Source organism: Sminthopsis crassicaudata, chromosome 6 (assembly GCF_048593235.1).
Source record: "Sminthopsis crassicaudata isolate SCR6 chromosome 6, ASM4859323v1, whole genome shotgun sequence".
In the NCBI taxonomy this organism is placed as follows: Eukaryota; Metazoa; Chordata; class Mammalia; order Dasyuromorphia; family Dasyuridae; genus Sminthopsis; species Sminthopsis crassicaudata.
Window position 1 is genome coordinate 40911751 of NC_133622.1, and position 23753 is coordinate 40935503.

The following is a 23753-nucleotide window of genomic DNA, read 5'->3' on the forward strand; positions in this document are numbered from 1 at the left end:
AGGTGGAATAATCAACTATTGATCATCCATATTAGGACATTCTCTTGTGAATGTCTCAAAGAAGATCATGTAAGTTTAGCATTGAAAGGACCTTAACATTCACCTAAACTACCCCTTTCACTTTTTACCTGAGAAAATTGAGGTCTGAAAAGTTTTGATCTGACTTATCTCCATTCACCCAGGCACTATATTCATAACTCTTAAATCTTAAATTTCTTCTAGCATATGTTGAATTCATCTTCTTCTCATCTTTGGTTGCTTTATTTTCAATAAATGCAAGTTCAATTTATTAATAAAATAAGAATAATTCACTAATAAAATGAGAGTAAATTTATAGCAATAAGATAATGATGGCATTTTAAAGTACAATTAATATTTTAAAAATCAGCTATTTAAGATTATTATCTAGACTCTTGACTTTTCCTCACCATGATTAGAAAGAGCTAACTATGCTGTTATAAAAGTATAATGGTATTCAAAAAATGCGGAAATCAGTAAACAAATAACAATATGCACTTAAAGTACACATATGACTTCACTGCAATGAATCTAAAGAAACACCTTTGGTACAGTAAAAGGAGAACTAAAGATGGAATCTCCCCAGTAGCTCATATATAGGTTTGGATCCAAGGGCTCATTATTTAATTATTGAGCCTGAGCCTCCTCAGTTGTGAAAGGGGATAGTATTTGTATTAACTACCTCACAAGACTATTGTAAGGATAAAATTTTATGAGCATTAAAACACCACATAAATACAAATTATCATAACTATAAAAATTATGGAATTGAATGATAATGACAGGATTTAAACAACTATTTGCAAAATGCTATAATGGATTGTACATACTCAACAGTTCATAAGTTCCAGACTTCAATGTATTTCAGTTTTTATTATTCTAGAAATAGGAAAGAATGCAGATAGTTCAAATGACAGGCTGAAATAATATCCTATTGGGAAGCAAAATTCTAAACATACCTTAATGAACTGAGGTGTAGCTAACCTAACAGTAGCTACAAAACAAATTCTGTCTTCATAGGAAGGCCTATGGGATCGCTGTATGGTTCCTTCAAAACCATTGTGTGATGAACTGGATACTGAATGAATGACAAAGAAAAAAATATCAGCAGTTATTTCATCTATTTTAAACTTCTATTCTCTTGGTCGATGCCATTCAATTAAACATTAAACATTAGCCAACTGCTGTGAGAGGAGTGGAAGGTGCTAAAGGAGATAAGAAGTTTCTATGTCTTGGCTCCTCCCCTTACAGAGCTTACAGCTTAATATAGGAATAATAATATACAGATAACTGTGAACCATAACTACTTCAACATGACATAAAACATCTCACTAGCAAAGAGATCTGATGAGGAAAAGGTCATTACCAGACAGAACAAGGGAAGGGTTTATGGAGGAGAGGGCAATGTGAATTGACTTTTAAAGAAAGGATTTCATCAAGGAAAGAGAAAAACATTCCAGGCTTAGGGTTGAGCCTAAGCAAAGTAACAGAGATGGAAGAATATAGGTTAGGGCATAGTAGTCCAATTTACCTAAAACACTGGTCAGAGGGGTGCACTATATGGTAAGGATAGAAAAGTAGAGTGACACTTCCTTGTGGAGGGCCTTGAATGGTTGGCAAAAGAGGCTAAAGTTTATTTTGTAAGCCAAAGGGAGATACTGAGAATTTCTGAGCAAGAATGCTATATGTAACTGTAAGATATGTAAAGAAAGATAGGAGGTTATATGAACAGGTTGAAATAAAGAGCATACTGGTGGGGGGAAAATCTATGAGGAGACAATTTCAATAGTGAGACAAATAATAATTATGTAGACCTATGTCCTAGGGTGGTCTGAAACACAAGTCCTTGTAAGAAACAATAAATACATGAAGACAAAGAGGGTGAGGGGGAAAATAAGTAATTTGATTAACTATGGTATTACTGGTACATTGGAATGGATATATGCTATAAGCAGAAAGAGATGCAAGTCAGTGGAGGGAAAAGATTGGGGAGTCTTTTGAAAGTAGCTGATAGCTGAACCCATAAGAACTGCCAAGCAAAGATGCTGGAGACAGAGAGAAGAAGCAGAGTGGCTAAGAAGAGAAGCCAGGAGAGAAAAACTATGTCTGAATCCACGGGAGAGGACATGTAAAAAAAGTCACAGTAAACAACATGAAATGCTCAGAAAAAGGTTCAGGTGACGGTCAGTTTGGAAGTTGGAACTTTTGTAAAAAGACTGAGGATTATTGAAGCATAGAATTACAGCTCACAGGAGCCTTACTTAGAAGTCCTCTCACATTTAAGATGACAAGTTGAGGTTCAGCAAGATTAAAATGCTTTGCACACGTTCACAAAGGAGAGTTTGGTAGTGGAGAGGACAAAGAATGGATTTTTAGCTGGATAGCATGTAAAGTAAAGATTAAAGGGAGGGTTTGGAGAATTTAGAGAAATCTGGACATTAGGACAATAGAAAAGCACCAGCAGAAATAGAAAGATGAAAACACCCAAAATGAAGGGAACAATTTCTGGAACAAGAAAGTTGTGGATGGAGTGAGGAAAGCAGGACTAAGATTTCACAATCACAGGAAACTTTAATGAGGAAGAAGTATACCTTTTCCATCTATGATTAGAAGGAAATGAGGAATGGCAGAAGATGCTGAGTTTTTTAAGAAATTGAAAAAAGGCCTGTTAGGTGTCCTCCATGTCTCATGGAAGTAGAATTTGTCATATCTACATATGGGGTTGGGAGTATAGCGAAAAGAGAAAAGATTGAAAACAGTCAATGTGGGAAATGAGAATGGCAAGTAAAGAGTGGAAGGTTTGATGAACAGACTGAGTTTAGCCAGTATAAATTTATGACACAAATTTTAAGTCTTAATTTCAAATTAAACATTCCAATATAAGAATCATTCTCTGGGAACTTACCATTGTTCAAAGATTTGAAATTTCCTATAAACTTCACAAATTCATATGTAGGTGGTTCTTTTGGATCTATTGTTCCTCGGAGCATGTGGCAACAGAATTCAAGCTGATTTTTTGCTGAGAAGCAAAAAAGGTATTACTAATTAAAAAATATTTTTAACTTCTCATTTGGCTCTCCATGTAATCTCTTTCCTTCATTTTAATGCCAAATTCCTTGTATCTATCCTTCCTGTTGCTGTCACTTTTTAAAAAATAGTATTTTATTTTTTCCAGTTATATATAAAAACATTCATTTCAACATTTAACATTCATTTTTACAAAATGTTGAGAGTTTTAATTTTTTCTTCTCCCCTCCTCATTTCCACTCTTCCTAAAATGGCAGGCAATTTGATTTAGGCTATTTTTGTGCAATCATGTAAAATCTATTTCTATAATAGTCACAGTTGTGAAAGAAAAGAAAAAAAGAAAGAAGGAAGGAAGGAAGGAAGGAAGGAAGGAAGGAAGGAAGGAAGGAAGGAAGGAAGGAAGGAAGGAAGGAAGGAAGGAAGGAAGGAAGGAAGGAAGGAAGGAAGGAAGGAAGGAAGGAAGGAAGGAAGGAAGGAAGGAAGGAAGGAAGGAAGGAAGGAAGGAAGGAAGGAAGGAAGGAAGGAAGGAAGGAAGGAAAGGGAAAAGGAAAAGGAAAAGGAAAAGGAAAAGGAAAAGGAAAAGGAAAAGGAAAAGGAAAAGGAAAAGGAAAAGGAAAAGGAAAAGGAAAAGGAAAAGGAAAAGGAAAAGGAAAAGGAAAAGGAAAAGGAAAAGGAAAAGGAAAAGGAAAAGGAAAAGGAAAAGGAAAGGAAAGGAAAGGAAAGGAAAGGAAAGGGAAAGGGAAAGGAAAGCATGGGGGGAAAAAGGTAAAAACAGGATGCTTCACTCTACATTCAGAGTCCACTATTTCTTTCTCTGGATGTGAATAACATTTTCTATCATGGCTCCTTTACAACTATCTTGGATGAGTATATTGCTAAGAAGAACTAAGCATTTATAACATTCACACATTGTTACTGATACTACATACATGTTCTTCTAGTTCTGCTAATTCCACTTTTTATCAGTTCATAGAAGTCTTTCTTGGTTTTTCTGAACTCTGTCACTTATCATTTCTTACTGCACAGGAGTATTCAATTATATTCATATACCACAGCTTGTTCAGTCACTCTCCAATTAATGCACACCCCTCAATTTCCAATTATTCGCCATCACAAAAAAGAACTGCTATAAATATTTTTATGCACATAGGTCTTTTCCCCTTTTTTATGTATTCTTTGGGAAACAAATCTGGTGGTAACCTTCACTTCTTACCCTCTTATTCCTTACTTAACCCTATATGATTTCCACACTCTAGCAAACTGCTCTTAAATGTTACCAGTGACGACTTCCTTCTTGTCACTTCATATTGTAAATTAGAAAGCAGACAATTTATTTCAATAATATCTAAGAAATTTCAAATTATCTGTGATAAAGGTAAAAAATATAGACATGTCACTTATACAAATATTATATTTATCTGATTTATTAAGTAAAAAAAAAACCATTAGTACCCTTTATGAACCCACTACTTACATTTTAGATACTCTGGTGTTAATGAATCACTTTCCAGAAGATGAGTTGATAATATTTTATAAACTTCTGAATGTTCCCCTTCTGGGATAAAGTTAAATATGCTTTGATCCACAAGATCAGACTAAAAAAGGGGGGGGGTTAAGACAATTACAATGTGTTCAATTACACATACATAAATTAAAAATCACATAATTAAGCTACAAGTAAAAGCACATAATTAAGTTTTAACTTACTGACTTTCCATTCGTTATATTATGATAGCCTGAGACAATAGTAATAAGCACTTAATAAATACTTATTGAGTAAAGTCAAGAAAGGCTTATAGAAAAAAATATAAAGCTGAAAATAACAATAAGGGAGAGTGAGCAACAAAAGAGAAAAGTTCTTTAAAGGATAAAGAACTTTGTAAGCATTTCTCTGATGGAAAGACCAGAAATGAGCAGAATTTCTGAAATGCAAACAAAAGAATTCAGAAAAACTTAGAAAGGACAACTTATGAGACTAGGGACTATCCAAGAGTGCAGTGTTAACATTTTAATAGAAGGAGAAAAAACACATCTCCTTTCAGAAACTTATAGCTTTCAAACGTTACTGAGTGTATAAAATTAGGGAGTGCTCACTACTCCTGAGTTATATAAGAAGACAGAATAAAGAGGGAAGGAAGATTTATATTCTTATTTGAAATACACAAAACTGAAAACACACACAAATAACATCAACACACACACACAGACAGACACTGTGTGTGTCCATCTGCCTGTTTTTCTCTCTTAGCTTCCTTCAAAGTCATAGCTAAAATTCCACCTTCTAAAGGAGCTTTTTTCAATACTCTTTAATACTAGTGTTTTCCTTCAATTGATTATGTTTAATTTATCCTGGATATAATTTCTTTCTATAAATAAGCTCCTTGAAAATAGGAATTGACATTTTTGTCCCCCCCACACTCCCTCTATTTTTTTTTTTTGTCCATTTCTATAAGCCCAGAACTTAGCATAGTGTAGATGTAGCACACAATAGGTGCTTAATGTTGCTGACTGACTGAATGACCGTTTGGTATAGAAATATTTTAAGCTCAATAGGGAATAAAGTGAAGAAGTTGGGAGTGGGGATAAAACTTGGTAAGGAATAGTCACAAGTAAAACAAATTTCCTATCCTGAAGGGAAGAATAAAAAGAAATAAAAAGAAAAGAAAAGAAAAAAAAAGGAACTGGTACTGAACCATCAACAACCAAATGGGAAAGGCTGAACAAACTATGATATCAAATATAAAGGAATATTATTCTATTATAAGAAATTATAAAAGGGATGATTTCAAAGAATTTTGAGAAGTAGGAACTACTGCAAAGTCATGTGAGTAGAATCAAAAAGAAAAAGACAACTTATAAAAAGATAATATTGCAAAGAATATCTTAAGAGCTCTGATAAATGAATACATGAATGTTTCCATATACACCTATAATACACACATTGCTTAACTACATTTGTTACAAGATTTTTTTTTAATGGGAGAGAAAATAGGACTATGGAGGAAGGGAGGTTATTAATATTAGTGCCAAAAAAAGGTACAATTTCATGTACAATATTTTTTGTCCTATGTTATTGAAACACTTTGTTTTATTCCATACATTTTTTTAAAAAAACTAATTTTTTAAAGGATAGAAAGAAATTTGTAGCATTTATTATATATTTTTAATAGATTAATGGCTTACTATACTATCTTCTTTTATGAAAATATTCTTTTTTTATATCTAAATTAAAAAATAATTTTTTAAAAGATTATTTCTGTCAACATTGATAAAAGGATTCTACTAATAATCTAGTAAACTCTGTGAGGATCCTTTTTATTAGAACATAACTCATAAGAATTTTAATTTTCTTCCCCAAATCTAGAAATGTATTTCTAAATTGCTTTTTTATTTGGAGTCATTTTGGATCTTCAAAAGCAATTTTAAAAAAATCTGTTGATTTAAGATGTAAGTCCATAATTCTGTTTATGGGCAAATATATCTATATGTACAATAACATAAGAATAATTTAGCTCCTATATAACATCTGCTATCTAAATTCAAAGTGATTAAAATAATATTAAATGCCTTCGAGAAAATCGCTATCAAAACAAACATAAATACATCTAGAAATGAGTGAAATTTTTAAATGGAAACCCCAATTAACAATGTCTTCAGGTGGTATATTTATAAGCCTATAATAATCCATGAGATGTAGAATTTACATACACTATCAATCCCACTTCAAATCTTACACATAAAAGAAAAAACAATAAATCTTGAAATGAAAATCTTTAATAATAAAATTGTTATTATTGGCACTTTCAAAAGTATGGGAAAGACTGTATTTTGTTAAGCTCAATCTGGCATGCTTCCCCCACCTTGGGTTACCGCCTATCTACTCTGTATATATTTTGTAGGTTTCTAATTAAATAGGGCCTGATTTTGCCTTTTTTTTTTTTTTTGTAGCCCTAGTGCTTAACACAGTGCCTAGTGCTTTATAAGCACTTAACAAATACTTATTAATTGATTGATATATTTTAAATCATGTTAAAGCTGAGTTGATAAGCTAAATCTGTGGCCAAGGGCTCTATGTTCACCATGTATCAAAACCTTTGAAGGAAAAAAAAAAATCAATTACCACAGGACTGTCTCTTCAGGGAAGATGACTTCTGTTTTGGGCATCACTTCCCCTGCCCGGCAGTTGGCAGCTACCCCACATCTAAATTAATTAATAACGAGCCTATATCCTATTCCCAAAGGGGCTTGTTTTTAGCCAGCTATTAAGAATGAGAAATGATATTCTAAACAAATCACTGTTCAAATACTGCTTTAAAGATGTCCTTCCAACCATTTACTATAAAATAAAGTTTGTCTCCTTAACATTGTTGCAAAGTTTTCTTCACTGCTCCCAAGTATTCCCTTATCCAAACTTTCCACCCCAGTCCTATGTCTTGTACATATCATTTCTATACCCTTACTTATGCTGTTTCTGTGGTTTCTCTTTTTAATTATCTAAAACATCTCATCTATCAAAGACTAAACCTAATGTCTATGTCTTTGTGGTTAACTCTACCACTCTGATTAGACTAAGCTCAGGAAGCAATCTTTTTCCAAAATCCTGTAACATTTCAGTAAATATTTTGTGCCCCTCACTTGACATTTAACATTATTTACCTTCTATGCTTTCTCAACATCTCCATCTTTCGAGAGACATAAAGATCATTCATAAAACACAAATACAATCTGTCCATATTTGACATTAGAATAAACTGGAAGTAAAGACTATGTCTAAAAGATTGTTTGAATATAACAGACATATATCAGATATTTGCTGACTACAATTTTAAGGAATAAGAGATTAAGGGAACATTTCCCAAAGCACTCTATGCATCATGAAAGGATTTCTTAGTAAGAGAAATTTGATGTTAGCAGTACTTTTCTCTCCAAAATATTATTAAAGATAGAAACAAAAGCAGTGATTTCATTGGTAAAGGAAACTTCCGGGTAAGGAAATTCCCTCTATCAGTGTAGATTGCCATTGTCTCTGAAATCTATCAGAGTTGCTTAGTCACAGCCCTTTTGTGTCAGAGGTAGGATTGACATAACTGCCTTCCTTCTATTTTATGCTCTTTGTGCATCCACCATGCAACTTTCCAAAATAAAAGGATACAAATTTTTAAAAAATAAAAGGACAAATTTTTCCTATTGCTTCTACAAAAACCCAGAAGATAACTTTGGCTTTGCCAATATATTTTAAGCCTAAAAATGGACTATCTCTAAATTAGTTCAGAACATGTTAAATTAAGTGTTATGTCTCCTAATAAATGGCTCCTGATAAGCCTATCAGCCACAGAAATTAGTTTATGAACTGGAATTTCAGTTACTTTGGAAAACCAGTGTGAAATCCCTTTATTCATCAGATTAGCCCTAATGCCATATGTGGGGAAGCAAGAAGGGAAATATGAGATTTATAATCAGAGATTCTAGATTAGAATCTGGGTTTTGCTGCTTAATTACCTGTTTAATTTTGGGCAAGTTACTTAATCTCTCACCCAAAATTCCCTGATCCAAAAAAAAGGCGGACAAATTTAAAATCTTTTAAACACACAGTCTACAAAATGACATCAACTGTCATTGAAATGCTTTATTTCCCCTTCACAGCCTCAGCAGGACCTTCATGTCTGCATTTTGAACAGTTACCATAAGATGGCAGAATTTTCCTGCGTGGCTAAAACCTACCTTTCTCTTCATAAACATAAACTGAAACTCCAGGGATTTGCTTGTTCTTATCAAAATAAACTAAAATTCAAGCATTAATTTTGACTTGATAGATACCAGGAAAAAGATATGTGTAATGAATATACTTATTAAAACAAAAGGCAGGCTTTTTTTTTTCTTAAAGATAAAACTAACTTCGTTTGGGGTTTTTTCCCCCCTTTTCTTTTACTGTCTTTTAGCTATCATTAGTGTCTCAACCTACATATGTGAATCTACATATTTGTAGGCTTAGAGTTGTTCATGGCCTAGCCTGACATCTTTGCTTTCCCATAACTGAGCCACTTAAGAGAGCTAGATATCAACTTTTCAATTACACTTGTTAGCTGTTTTTAATGAAGCTCATCATACTAAAGAAAGATTCTGTTGCCAGTCAAACTAGAGATTGGATTTTTCCATTTAGCTTCTGTTTAATATCGAATTCTAATTCAAAGACACTAAATTCGGAGAGAAGTGAGACAATCCAGGTTTTTTTCTACCTCCTTCACTCCTAAACATAAAAACATTGTCTGTCCAAAATGTTTAAAAAACAAATAAAGTCTTGACCCTTTCTAAAATAAACTCAAGAAAAGTCTCCCCAACATTTTTATGTAACTGTTGTAACAGGTAACTCCATCCCTTATTACCAGCACTTTCTGGGTCTGAATTTTGGTGGGCTAGGATATGTTTGGCCATTTTTTTCTAAAGGCCACTGTCCTAAGTTCTACAAAACCTTTTAACAAACTTTGACAAATATATTAAAATATACCTTCTTAGCATTGAAAAAATTAGTGAACAAATTTTTTCCTTTCAGAGTAATGGAAGGAAGTAGCAATCAGGAAAAGATATCTCATCTCAGGTCTAACAATCAATCATTATATCTTTTTGACAAAACAATGTTTCTGAGGCTACCTCTTCATCTGTAAAGTCAAGGCATTGAATTCAAAGGTCTTTAAATCACCTTCTAGTCCTACATTCTGACTCCTATTAATTAAGGATTAATGAAGTAAATCCATTCAATTATTTCTACTTCTCTTTTCTTCTTAAAGTAGGCAATCATTTTCTTCCTTGCTCCCTTCATTCCACACCTTAAACTATGCTTTTTTGTGCCTTTGCTTTTATCTGTTCAATACAACTTAGTTTCCTGAAGCAGAGTACTGTTTCATTTTTGTCTTTGTAACTTCAATACTTTATACAATGCCTAATACTTAAAGCTTTTAAGCAGTTATTAATACAAAATCAGTTAATTGGTTTTCCAAACTTATTTAGGTTAAAAAAAAAAAAACACTCCCAAACAAAAAACTTCTATTATAATCACTAGTCACTAACATATGAAAATATATTTGAATTTATTTCACAAATTTAGACTTGCTATAAAGTCATGTGATCATGTACAATAATAAACTACAGTCTCAATTTATTACCTTGCTTCATTTAAGTTGCAAAAATCAAGTATTTAATATGTCCTGGCTCCTCCTCCTCAATAAGCATTTATTAATCACTTATTATAAGCCAGGCACTGTATTAAACTGGGGAAACAAAGAAAGGCAAAAAAAATGGTACCTGCCCTTACAGACCTCATATTTTAACATTTACAAGTAGTAATACTTCTTTCTGATCAGGATACTACATGTACATTTTTCTTTTAAACTGGCACGAAAACAAGGATGATTCAGTAATATGCTAATTATGTTTCTTGCATTGTTAAGTGTTACTATATTATCTAGATTAACACCATTAGGGAAAAAATATGGGTGAATTAATTCCACTATTACAATATTTTTTAAAACACACAAATAGACCAGTAAAGGTGGCAACATAACCTGAAGAATGCCCCTAAAGTTCTCTTCTAAAACTTGTATATAAATATATATAATGTATAGATATATGTATACAAACATATCTATATCTATCTATATATATATATATAGAAAGAGAGAGAATATAAGAGTGTATTTAAAAAAAAATGCCAGTTTAGTCCTGGTTAGGAAATCCAAAACAAAATCATGCCTCATTTTCCAGTCAGACTAGCATAAAGAGACACAGAAGTCTGCTGTTAGTGGCAATAGAATCTATCTAACCAGGAATGGCCATGTGGGGCATTCCAATGTAGGGTCAAAAAGGTCAAAACTGCACCAGTCAAAAAAAAAAATCCCATATCCACACACAGTAGGACCCAAATTTGTTCAGGGAACAGGAACAAGTGCCAATATGCAGTTCTGCTACTTGCTAATTAGTTATGGAACACAGATTCAGTACATGACTGAGGATGGAATGTAAGCTTAAGGATGGTGGTCCAGAACTAAAGCACTCACTTGCAGACCCTAGGTCATGTACTGAGCAAGGACCAAGTGCAAAAGAATGCTGTATCTAAGTGTTTGACCCTCAGAACAAAGCAGGGCCTTAGTTCTACCCTCCAAACCAGGCTGAAGTCTGTAGAGCAACAATGCAGAGTAAGAATTTCTGACCAAAGGGGAGCATGTAGTTCTGTCACTTTGAATCTGCAGAGCTTGCCAACTAGCTGAAAAGTAGCTGGATCTAGGAGCAGTTCACTGGAATTCCAACCAAGGACAGGACTAGGGGTGTATTGCTAAGACTCAAAGTTAGCGCAAGAATTTGTAGAACTTCTGTAGATCAGAATGGCAACATTTATGACTGTCCTGGATCAGACTGCTTTTCTGAGGAAGCTTGTGGTGCAGTGAATAGAGTACTGAATTTGACTCCAGAAACTCTTGAGTTCTAATATAGCATCAGATATTTACAAGCTTTATGACTTCAGAAAAGTCATTTAGTTACTATTTGTCTCAGTTTCCTTAACTGAAAAAGGGAAATATCAATTACCTCACAGCATTGTCAAAGGTTCAAATGACATAATATTTGTAAATAGTACTTAGCATAGCATTTTGCACACAGTAAACACTATATAAATGCTTATTTTCACCTTCCCACCTTTAAAGATCTTGAGATCCTGAAACTGCCCTCAATATCGCAAAAAAGCAATAGGAGAATTCATAAAGATACAAATTCAACTCAAAAATTCTCTTCGGATGCTTTAAAGTGAACAAAATGCTTGAGACAATTTCAGAAAGAGAAAACAATTCAAAAAAAATCTATAAGCAAAGCCACACTCAAAAAAAGACAGTGTGAACACAAGTTCAACTAGAATTCTTGAAAGACATAAAGCAAGAGTTTAAACTGACTTTATAAGTAAAATGAAAATATAGGAAGGAAAAAGATGAAAAATAAATGAGACCTATAAGAAAAAGAACTGGAAAGAAAATTAGTAACAACACAACACATACAAAACTTTATCTAAAAACTATGCAAAACACATTCTATAGGCTGAGATAATTTATTCTGGGTAAGAAACACTATTGATTTTTAAAATGTTTTTTATTAATTTTATATGCTAGTGTTAATTTTTAATGATTAATACTTGCTTATAATCCATAATTTTATTTTAGAATACATTGCATTGCCAATCTTTCAAATGAAAAGACAGGAATGATAATCATATTACCAGCTTACCAATAAATAATAACAGCAGAAAATCAGTTTTTAATAAAAACTATTATAACACCTCAATTAAGCCATATAATGCTGTAGCTCCATTCTAGATGCAACTGTAAGTCTCCTCAGAAGAGATTGCCTAAAGGAGTCCTCATCTGAATTTTGCTTCCCATTCATTCAATCAATCAACAGCTATAAGAGGTCCATACAACTAAAAGTTTGTTGAGCAGATCACTAAATTGAGTAATGCCCCCATGAACCTTGTCTCTTGAAATTTCATTTTGTATTACATCTTTCTGATCCTCACTATTAGAACTTTAGAAATATGACATTATCATAGTCATGTTATTTATTCTTGATCAAGGAAGGCTGGATTTTTTTTTTTCCTATCCCCTTTTCTCCCTAATTTTTTTTTTTTTTTTTTGAAAGCTTTAGTTATTCACCATCTAGGAGGTAGCATCCATCTACTTCGGTTCCATTTACTTTTTTTTTTTTTTTTTTTGGCTATGTTTCTAGGATATGCATATGCCTCTGTAAAAAGTTATTGGTTTCTGGTGCTTATATATACCTCTGGGCCATAATTATCAATATGTGTCTTTTAGTATGCTTAAGATCATAGAATCTTTTTTTTTTTTTTTTTTTTGGGCTGAGGCAATTAGGGTTAAGTGACTTGCCTAGGGTCACACAGCTAGGTAGTGTGAAGTGTCTGACACCAGATTTGAATTCAGGTCTTCCTGATATCAGGGCTGGTGCTCTATCCACTGCACCACCCAGCTGCCTCTTTTTAAGATCATAGAATCTTAAGAGCCAAAACAAACCTCTGAAGTGATCCAAACCACATCTCAATACTAAATCCTATATAGTCTATATAGTATCTATATCCTATATAGTATCCATATAGTATTCTCCTTGAGGGGAGGGATCATGTCTTATTTATCTTTAAATTCCCACCCCACTACACCATCATGTTTATTATTATTCTTCTTATCAAGAAGGTTTTCTTTTTTTAAAAATCAATCAACAAGCACATGAATTGATCTAAATGAACTCAGATTCTCTGATTCTTCGGTTTGTTTATTAAACACTATGGGCTAAGTGTTAGTCTACAAACAAAAATAAAAACCAGTTTTTTGCCCTGAAGGAGCTTACATACCAATGGAGAGAGAACAAATACATAAAAAGATAACAAAAGACACATGAAAACTAAATAGAAAATCACATTTGAGAGAAGACATTGGTATGTGGAAAGACTAGGTAGAGCCTCCTTAAGGGCTTTCATTTTCAGCTTAAAGAAAGCCAGGGATTTTAAGAGAAGGTGATGAGGAAGATAATTCCAAGCAAAGGGAACAGACAGTATTAGGATATTCCATTCTCTTGTCATACCACTATGCTAACACATTAAAAATGAAAGGAAGGACAAGTAACGGAGCATGATCCTATACATTACTGTTACTTAATTCAATAAACATTATTAAGCAGAAGGCAAAACACAATGATAAGCATAGACAAATTCAATAGGTACTATATAGCTACACTAATTGATTAAAAAAAAAAAGCAGAACTCTAATTTCTCTGTGAAACAGTCTATAGTTTGCTTCATTACTAACCATTTTTTATACTTACTGGTAAATGTTCAAGTAATGGAGTTACACTTTCAGATACATATATTATGCTTCCGTCTGTCATGATTGCTAAAAAAAAACCATCAAGAGCCTGAAATTAAAGATAATGGTCAGTTAAATGAAAAGAAGAAAGTTCATATGATAAATAAAAATGTCATTTTATAGGATAAACAAAAAGGTATTTATAAATAACTTTATCTAGATTTATAAGTACACTACCAAAATATTGTAGTATTTCTCCTTCAATTTCTTTGTATGTGTGCATTTTAGCTCTATTCCATGTATCTAGATTTAAGAATAAAAACACAAAACAAACCTTTTTCATTCTTTTTTTTCCTATCAAATTATACAGTACTTAGGGGCAATAATTATCCTTCAGTTACACTTGCACAGTATTCTGTACATAAACATATTATGACTCATTAGAAGGTGTTAATGTATATACACTTATGGGGTACAATTCCCCCCCCCAACAATTCATGCTTTTGATGTGCCAACAACTTTTAGTATGGATAAAGTCTCTCAATGTTTTTTCAAGATAAAATTTTTACTAATATGAGAATAAAATATATCAATGTGAATGTAATAAAACAGCCTATTGTTGCTTATCCCCAATATTGGTAGATAATAAATCAATAAGTCCCATTGCCACTACCACTGATGACCTACTTTTAGTCTTCTATCATGAATTCTGACTATTAAATTAAGAAAACAACCAAGTGTCAGAAGTACTAGGAGAATATGCAATATGTTTATCTTATATAGATGAAAGGTATGTGTATATGCATTCAAATACGTGTGTGTGTGTATGTCAAACATTTTCAAAATGAAAAGATTTCTTTCTAGAAACTCTTAAAAAATTAAATTTTCACTTCATTATCATGAAAAAACATATATCATATACATTTTTGGCACTTAGTATAATGTTTTAGACATGTATTAGATGTATGACCCTAGGCAAGTCACTTAACCTAGTTTGCCTCAGTTTCTCATCTGTAAAATGATGTAGAAAAAGAAATAGCAAACCACTCCAGTATCTTTGCCCAAAAAACCTCAAATAAGGTCACGAAGAATAGGACACAACTAAACAAAATATTTACTGCTATTAGTAAAATGTATACATCCGCACACTCATATATACATGTCTATCTGTATTAAGCAAGCAAACATATATTAAGTACTTAGTGTACTCTAGACACTGCTAGGCACTAGGAATACAAATACAACGAATTAAGCAATTCCTACTCACAGTCTTGTGTGTACGTAACATTCTTCCCTCTAGATCCTTATTTAAACATAAACTGGCCTGCCCATTTGCCATATTTTAATGTTTCAATTTAAGACATAGGAATAAAATACCTAAATAAAAGGTCATACTTTAATTGGTTAAAGTTTTTCTGGCCAGTACACAAAATAGTGTACTGGCATGTCAGCAATAGCTATTTTTATTAGACGTAGTGCAAATAAGTAGATCAAACACCATATAATTGAACAGATATACACAAACACACATATTTTAATGCAGATATAGGTGTATATATTATTATATATGTCTATATGAGTATGTAAGTATATGTTCTGGCCAGAGAAGCCATAGTCAGTGAAATTTGGCCTGATGAAATCAGTTTTTTTAGGTTTTTTAAAGTTTTATTTCTCCCATATTTTGAACCAAACACTGAAAATTCTGCAAAGAGGCATTATTTCTTTTACCTCCCAAAGTCATTTTGTTAGGTTTTCATGAATGTTTTTAATCTTTAAATATATTTGATGCATAGGAAGAGCAACTATGTTACATTGCCATACCTCTTAAGAAGTAAAAATGCATGATTAGATTTTTTTTTGAGGGGTGAGCATCTCAACAGTTATATGATATTTAAAACTGGCCATTCTCTAAAGTACCACTCCAAAGCCTCATCAAGACTTGAAGGTAATTTTGGTTTGTCTAAGGAAGTACAAGTCTTACCTGAATTCTGACAGGTACAACAAGCAGCTCGTAAAACACAGAGTTTCAGGCTAAATGTCAAACTGTCTGCTAACAAAATACTAGTCAGACTTAATTTTATTACCAAAGGAGAGATGGTGGATTTTTTTTTTCCAGCCACAGCAATTCTAAAAGACCAGTGACTGAGGCATAGAAAAGTTTCAATCTATATTGGTGGAGGGAATGCCCCACAGCAAAGAAATCATGGATCCCAGAAGTATTATATACCTTATGAGAAGATTTGACAATTTTGATAAAAATACATCACTACTAGCTCTCAAATTAAATGGATTTTGAAAACTTCCTTACTGCAAAAGAACACATGGTCATTTCCTATAAAGAACTTTTAATGAGTTAAGAATGAATTACTTTCGTTGTAATTCTAAAACTTAGAATCACGTTTTACTATTATTTTTAAATTTAATGAAAGATAGGCCTTGCATTAGTCAGTCTATGACAGAAGATACCAATTAATGAATGTTAAAATTATTTCCAAGGAAGCCTCAGAATAAAAACAATCAAAAAAATTTATCTTTCTCTAAGACTGCAAAAAATCCAAATAATATGAAATCTAGAAAAATTTAGCTTTGGTTTGCTCTAAGTTATAGTATAAAAACCAAATGATTACTCTTCACTGGAGGTATAGCTTGCCGAATTAAATTAAATCACAATGATACCCTTTATCAGAAGTTATTAAGAATCTCCTGAAGTAAAAATTTTTAAGATGAATTTTAATATACCTCTAACATTAATTGTGTAAACTCTTCATTACTAAGGAATGTTGGTTTCCAGTCCTGTCGTATTTCACTGGCATCTGACTGTGCAGTAATTTCTGTAAAAGATTAATTAAAAAGATTATATTTCATATATTGTTTTTCTACAATAACCATTAGGTGAAGAGCAATTGGTTTTCACTTTTATATTACTTATTAAGACAAAAAACTGTCTCTTTTAAAATTTTAAAGTTACAAAACAAGTATTAAAACTTGAAATCTTCCCCACAAAGATGTAAGAGAACCAAGATAAATTAAAATTATCTATGTAGGGGTTTTATTTTGTAAATTATAATCTGCTTTTAAACAAATAAAACCAATATTGGATTCAGCTAGTATTGCTAATACAGTTGAATTTATTTAGTTGAAAGCTAAAAATACCTTTGTGCTTCCTTAAAAAATCAATGCTTTTCTGTAGTACAGTAGATTTGTCCATCTTCCGAGCATTACCAGGAAGCATAGATCCCAATTCTTTAATGAGAACATTAAACTGATCTCTCCGCTTCTTTTCAGATTTGTTTCTAGATACTCTGGGGAAAGATTAGCAATCATTCAATAGAGAGTTAGAATCATTATCTAATTTAGTCCATTGGCCACACTTTTAGGTGACAAAAACATTCATGAGATAACCAATATTTCTTTACTCAGAAATCTAATACCTTTGATACTAAAGATTTCAAAAAAATTTTTAAATAACAATTATACAAATGAATATGCCACATTTTGGAAGCTAACAAAAGACATCCATTTATTTATTCAGCATAAGCTAACAAATATTTTCAAAAAGGTGACTATTCATATAAAATCAAACTGAACAATGTTCTCAACTCATTTGAACAATGTTTTTGATTCATTTCATGAATCTTTACATTCTAAACCTCAAAATGTGAATGTCTTGGTTATAATGAAAGAAAAAAATATTTAATCTATAGCCAGATATACTGTAAATTGCATTTCCTTCATACTAAAGGAAAGAGTTAAATAACTCATTAACATAACTATTTATTTATGAAGAACAACAGTAGCTATATTATTTATTGACAGGCGATTTGATATGGATTGAAATGAAGTTCATTTATAGCTCATATATATTAATAAACCCAGTGTTTAAAGCATTAATCAAAGTTATCACTAGATATTCCAGTTATTGGAGATGAAAGAAAGTCAGGTCCCTAGCACTGTGCCATCATACAATCTCCACTCATTTTTATTTATTTATTTATTCATTCATTCGCTTATCTATTTTTTTATTCACTTACTCATTCGCTTATTTATTTATTTATTTGTTTTGCTGAGGAATTGGGGTTAAGTAACTTGCTCAGGGTCACATAGCTAGGAAGTGTTAAGTGTGTGAGATCATATTTGAACTTGGGTCCTCCTGACTTCAAGGTTGGTACTCAATCTTCATTTATTTTAATGTCACTATTTCAATTTAAGCAAGGAAACCTTGAAATTAAAGTGTTATTTTCAAAAAATAACTTCTACAGACCATGATCAAGTTAAGATATGTAGCTGCAGATATAAATATTTATACATCAATGCCTCTTTGAGAAGTTATATGTAAACAATGTTTACTGACTTAACCTCATCTCCTATTAAGTTCTCCATAATTCCAGATATTCTTTATCTGTATTTATTTAAGCAATTCACTGTCAATTTAAAATCAATCACCTTAAGCTTTAAGGTTTTTTGGTATTTATTCATATCTGTGAGTAAATGATTTGATAACACTTAATTGCACCAAGGGCCCTTACAAGGAATTGTTTTAATATCTTATTTTTATGTAACATTATAACCATGTTCATATTTATTTGCTAGTATAAATTTTTTTTAAAAACACACTAAAAATTCAGGATAAGTTATGCTATAAAAGCATAATGATATAATTTTTTTTTCATTTTCATAATACATTTGAATTTTTAAGGTATCAACTTAATCCTTTATTTGTAAATATACATCTCAAATAATCACCTTTTTGCTTTATCCTTGTCATCTTCTTCCACCAATCCATCAAAAATACTACCGTCATCTCTAAAGGAGGTATTAAAACATTAAAACAGAAATTAATGGCATACTCACTATGAAATGGGTGGGGGAGGAAGGAATCACATTACTTGGTGATCCATATATTATAAAATAATCTTAACAAGAAGACTTTATAATTATTTTACAAAAACAATGATACAAACAAATCTTCAAAAATGAACCCATTTCTATTCAGCATATTAAAGGCTTATAAATTATGCTGTTATTTAACATTTAAATATATACATATATATATATATATATATACACACACACACACACACACACACATAATAATGTATTTTTCATTTTTATACATTTAGCACTGAGGTAAGACAGTACACAAAGTTGTCCACCCCAATGTTATGAAACATATTTGCAAATTTTGAAAAGTATCTCTATTATCAGTGATCCTGACATTCTTACTCAATAATATACAAATTTCAAGTGGTTTAGAAATTCATCATTAGTTCCTATGGTCAAATCGTTTATGTCTAAACAGGCATGCTCACCAGTAAGAACTTCTCTTACATATCTTCTTTATGGAAGACACAAGACTGCAATCTTCTCTATTTATCTTATCACCACCTCTAAATTATAATATTGTATTTTACTTATTATTAAAAAAAAAAAAAGGCAGCTGAGCCCAGAGATAGAATGTAAAAACACTTGTTTAAGTACAAAAACCTTTTTCCAGATGTTCAATATGAATTAACTTGATACTGAAAAATTAATGCAAATAAAATAACATCCACTAACATACCTGTCTGCAATTGAGCTCATTTTATGACAGCTTATGGTAAAATACATAACATACTGCGCTTTCGTCTTGTGGTAGACATTTGTACATCTACCTGGGTAAGAAAAGAAATGAGAAGGTATTAACTTCCTAGTTAAGGAACTTGTTCATGTTCACAGAAAATTTTAAAAAATGCCTTTTAAACTTATTGAAGTCTGTTAAAAATTTTAGTTCAATGTTTATTCAATTAGTATGAGTAAGCACTTCTGGTTCATATGAAAACATAAGACATACCTTTAAAAAAAAAAAAGATAAAAAGAACTCTTTAAAAGAATGCCAAATCTCAGTCTGTACCACTGTTTCCATTACAAAATAAAATGCAAAATGATTGGTATTATGAAAAAGAATTTCTCTTAATAGGTAAGTGGCAAAAAAAAACCCAAACCAAAACGACAACAACAACAACAAATACCCAAATTGTATCCACTGATCTTCCTTCTCCACATAACACTATCTTTTAGTGATTTCATCAGTTCTCAAGTTCAGTTATTTTCTTATGGAAGAATCCCAAATTTATATATTAACATTTACACTTAGACAAATTACTTATTCACATAAGCCATGTACACACATATACAGATCCATACATACATGCATATACATACAAATTACATTTTCACACACACATAACTTGCATTCAAGTCCAATCTCTGACAAGTAGCATGCATGAGACCCTGAGCAAATTACTTAAAACTTCTCAGTGCCTTAGGCAACTCTCATCTAAATATTATGAGTGTAAAATTTTAGAAAACTATGTATCCCGAACTTTATTCCTGCATTACTATTTGGCTGCTGGACATTTTAGTTAAATGATTCCCTGGCAGCTCAAATGCAACAAGTTCAAAAAATAATTCACCATAACTCCATTTCTCCCCTCCCTCCTTACATACACACACACACACACACACACACACACACACACACACACACACACACACACAGACACACAGACACACACGTTATTTTTCTATTCACTTTCACTCTTCAGAATTATTCTAAATTCTTCATTTTCATCCTTTGTACCTAATAAGTGGCCATGTTTTATTAATTCTGATGTCCACCCTCTTTTCTTTATTTTATCTCTTTCTCTGAATCCACGATTACTCTTGTTTAGCCATCATTACCTCTTTTCAGGCCTTTTTCCCTTTTCTAATTTTTTTTCATGATGAACTTAAACATCCACAAACATAAGAGCGGAGTTTCGTTCAGTTCATTAGGCAAAAATAAAAGTCTGTGGGACGTCACTTCCTTACTAATTGTACATACCCCCCAAAGAGATCAAAGACAGAGGAAAAGAACCCATATGTACATGGCTCAGGATCCTTTAGGGGTCCCCTACTGACTGTAACATGGCACACAAACTTCTCCATTTGGCTTTTAAATCCCTTCAACAGACAGTTCTAGCATTCTTGGCCAGGCTTATTTCACATGCATTCTCTGTGCCAGTCTACCTGGCAGCTTGGTCTCAGCACTCCCTCCCCTGGTCTGGCATTCATCTTCTCTTCAGCTGCCAGGAAACCATAGCCTCCTTCAAGCTCGGGTCAGATGTGAACTCTTCCTGGATGCCATCAGTACTCTCTCCCTCCTCAATGATCAGATCCACTTCTGAGAAAAATCCAGGCCGTTCTGACTCTAAATCTGGCTCCCTATTCACTGTATCATGCTGCTTCACCCTTATGTTTCATATAATACTTTTTAACAAATATTTGTTGGACTGGAACCGATATTTATATGACACTTTTTAAAGTTGTGAACATTTCTTTTTATAGATCATTTACCAATAATCTTATAAGGGAGACACACCTATTGTCTTTATTCAATAAATTAAGGAACTTGGTCTCGGAAAGGTTAAGTGGCTTGCTCTAGTGATAGAAATAGTAAAGTATCTTAAACTCTATCCATTATACAGACATATCCATCTCAACTACCCCAAACAACATACCATCTAAATGAATTTGTTGCTGTGATTGATAACATAGCCCTGTACTCTACCTTTGAGTATTACATACAGACTTTCCTGGAAAATAAGGCAGGTTTTCCATAATTATGAAAGTGTAAATTTCCTCAATATTAGAAAGCATTTGTGCTGTAGTACTTTCACAACTATTTCTTTTTTTCTTTAGAAAACTCTATAAAGCAGAGGTGTTAAAAGGACAGCCACAGGCAGTCTGAAATACTCATATAAGTATGATCCAATTACAATGTAATTGAGAAATGTTTAACAAAATAAATAAAAATACAATTGAACAGATAATGTTAATTTGTGGTTTTCTAAATCAATATGCAGCTGTTAGAAATCCATTTCTATTTGGGTTTCCCAACACTGTTACAAAGAAATAAAAATAAAACTGACTGGTATAGTACTTTAAGATACCGTACATATTAATGTTTGTTGAATCAATTTATTTAAAAGTTAAAGTCTATGAATAGCAGAAAGAGATGAAATTATTTTAACTTCTATAAAAAACCTTTATATATTGATAAAGATTAGGATCAAGCATTCCTGAATATCAAGTACTACATAAGAAAGTAAGACATAAGTGATTCAGAAAAGATTTAGAGGGATACTCTTCTAATAGCAAAGCTTTCAACTTCTAAAATAAACAGAATTAAGTCTTAATTCTTGAAAGGATCTTAGACAGCAATTTGTTCATTCTACAGATATTTATTCTAGTGCTCTTGATCACTGTCATAATTAAAAGGTTAATAACAATAGTTTACACTTTAAAATTAGTTGGGACAAAATAAAAATATTTTAAAACAAAAATCTGTTCACCAAATAATAAAGAATTATTATAATTTTGAGCAAAAAAAACAGTACCATTAACTACTTAAGAAATTACTGCATGTCTTCACTTTTATAAAATGTATCTGTAAAGCAGTCTCATTATTTTATAGTCATTCTACACATAAATCCCAAACATCAAGAAATGTCACTCTTTTTAACACTGCTATAAGCTTCTTCAAAACACTCTCTATACTTCACTGCAATAAAGAGATATAGCGAAGTCAAAGAAACTAACACAATGATCATTTCTGATAAAGCAGGTCTCATCCTGCATTCATAATCTACCATTATCTCTGCAGAAATAAAAAGTTTATTGTATCACTAGTCTTCTGGAATTAAAATTAGTCATTTCAGTGACTTGAATTCTGCTGTCTTTGAGTGTCATTTTCCTTTGTGTCCTACAATTCTTAAAAAAAAAAAAAAAAAAAAAGACTGACATTGGTTAATAAGCAAAGTTAGAATGCAGAATCGAGGATATCTAAAAGCAAAATCTTCAAAAACTAACACAATACATTATATTGCATTCATACAGACTTTTTTCTTTAAAAACTACACTTTAGACATGTAACAGAATGTTGTTGGATATCACAGGCCTAATCTGTTTCTCTAATCAACATTTCTTTCTTTCTTTTTTTAAAAACACAAAGGTGATAGCTGGGTGGTTCCATGGATAAAGCACAGGACCTGAGTTCAAAGCTGACCCTAAGACCCTAGCTTTGTGTCTCTGGGTCAGTCACTTAGGCCTATTTGCCTAAGTTTCCTTATCTGTAAAATGAGTTGGAGAAGGAAATAGAAACCATGCCAGTATTTTGGCCAAGAAAATGCCAAAGGGAACATGACATGATAAAAGGTACTAGCTTATTTTACATGGAGTAAATTAAAGTCACAATTAGTTGGCTCATAGCCCACCCTCCGAGACTAAAATTTAGGGTCCTGTCCTATAATACTAGACTCCATTTCTTCAAAGTTCCTGCTCAGGCTTAGGGAGCACTTGACGGCTTCTCAAGTCCCTTACTACTGGGCCAAATGTCCTGTTGATTTCATTTTCTCCTATTTTGCTCATCAGTTAAAAATATTTTCACTAGGTTCTACTATCCCTACTAGTTATCACTTCATATATCAATTAAATTCCTGGAAAAAGCCATCTATATGCACTGCTTTCACTTTCTCTTCTCATACTTTCTTCTATACCCTGTGCAGGCTGGTTTTGTGGGTCACCAACCAAATTAAACTGTTTATTTAAACCATTTCTTAATTGCCAAACTGAACAGCATTTTTGCATTGCCATCCTTCCTGACCTCACTGTAACACAGTTGACCACTCTTCTCTGGGTTTCTCTTGGCTTTCTTTCTACCTTTCTGACCTCTCCTTAATCTCTCCCTGGATCTATAGTCATATCATGTCCAGTCACTGTGGTTCTCCCCTTAGGCTTTGTCCTGAGTCTTCTTTTCTCTGAGCCCTCTATGTTCATCAG

General features: G+C 32.3%; 1 protein-coding gene across 6 annotated transcripts in view; it reads right to left on the bottom strand.

The window, feature by feature from the left end:
- Window positions 1-23753, bottom strand: part of CLOCK (clock circadian regulator) — a 102266-nt gene that overhangs the window by 24195 nt on the left and 54318 nt on the right. For 5 of the 6 annotated variants that reach the window (XM_074275455.1, XM_074275454.1, XM_074275453.1 and 2 more), the window contains exons 3-10: window positions 19456-19546; window positions 18639-18698; window positions 17049-17197; window positions 16635-16726; window positions 13915-14004; window positions 4520-4640; window positions 2924-3037; window positions 978-1096 (exon numbers count right to left, since the gene is read on the bottom strand). In XM_074275455.1, coding sequence (XP_074131556.1) covers window positions 978-1096; window positions 2924-3037; window positions 4520-4640; window positions 13915-14004; window positions 16635-16726; window positions 17049-17197; window positions 18639-18698; window positions 19456-19502 — 792 coding nt within the window. In that variant the 5' untranslated portion in view covers window positions 19503-19546. Of the gene's footprint in view, window positions 1-977; window positions 1097-2923; window positions 3038-4519; window positions 4641-13914; window positions 14005-16634; window positions 16727-17048; window positions 17198-18638; window positions 18699-19455; window positions 19547-23753 lie in introns of those variants that run through there. The other variant, XM_074275456.1, reaches the window with a different exon arrangement.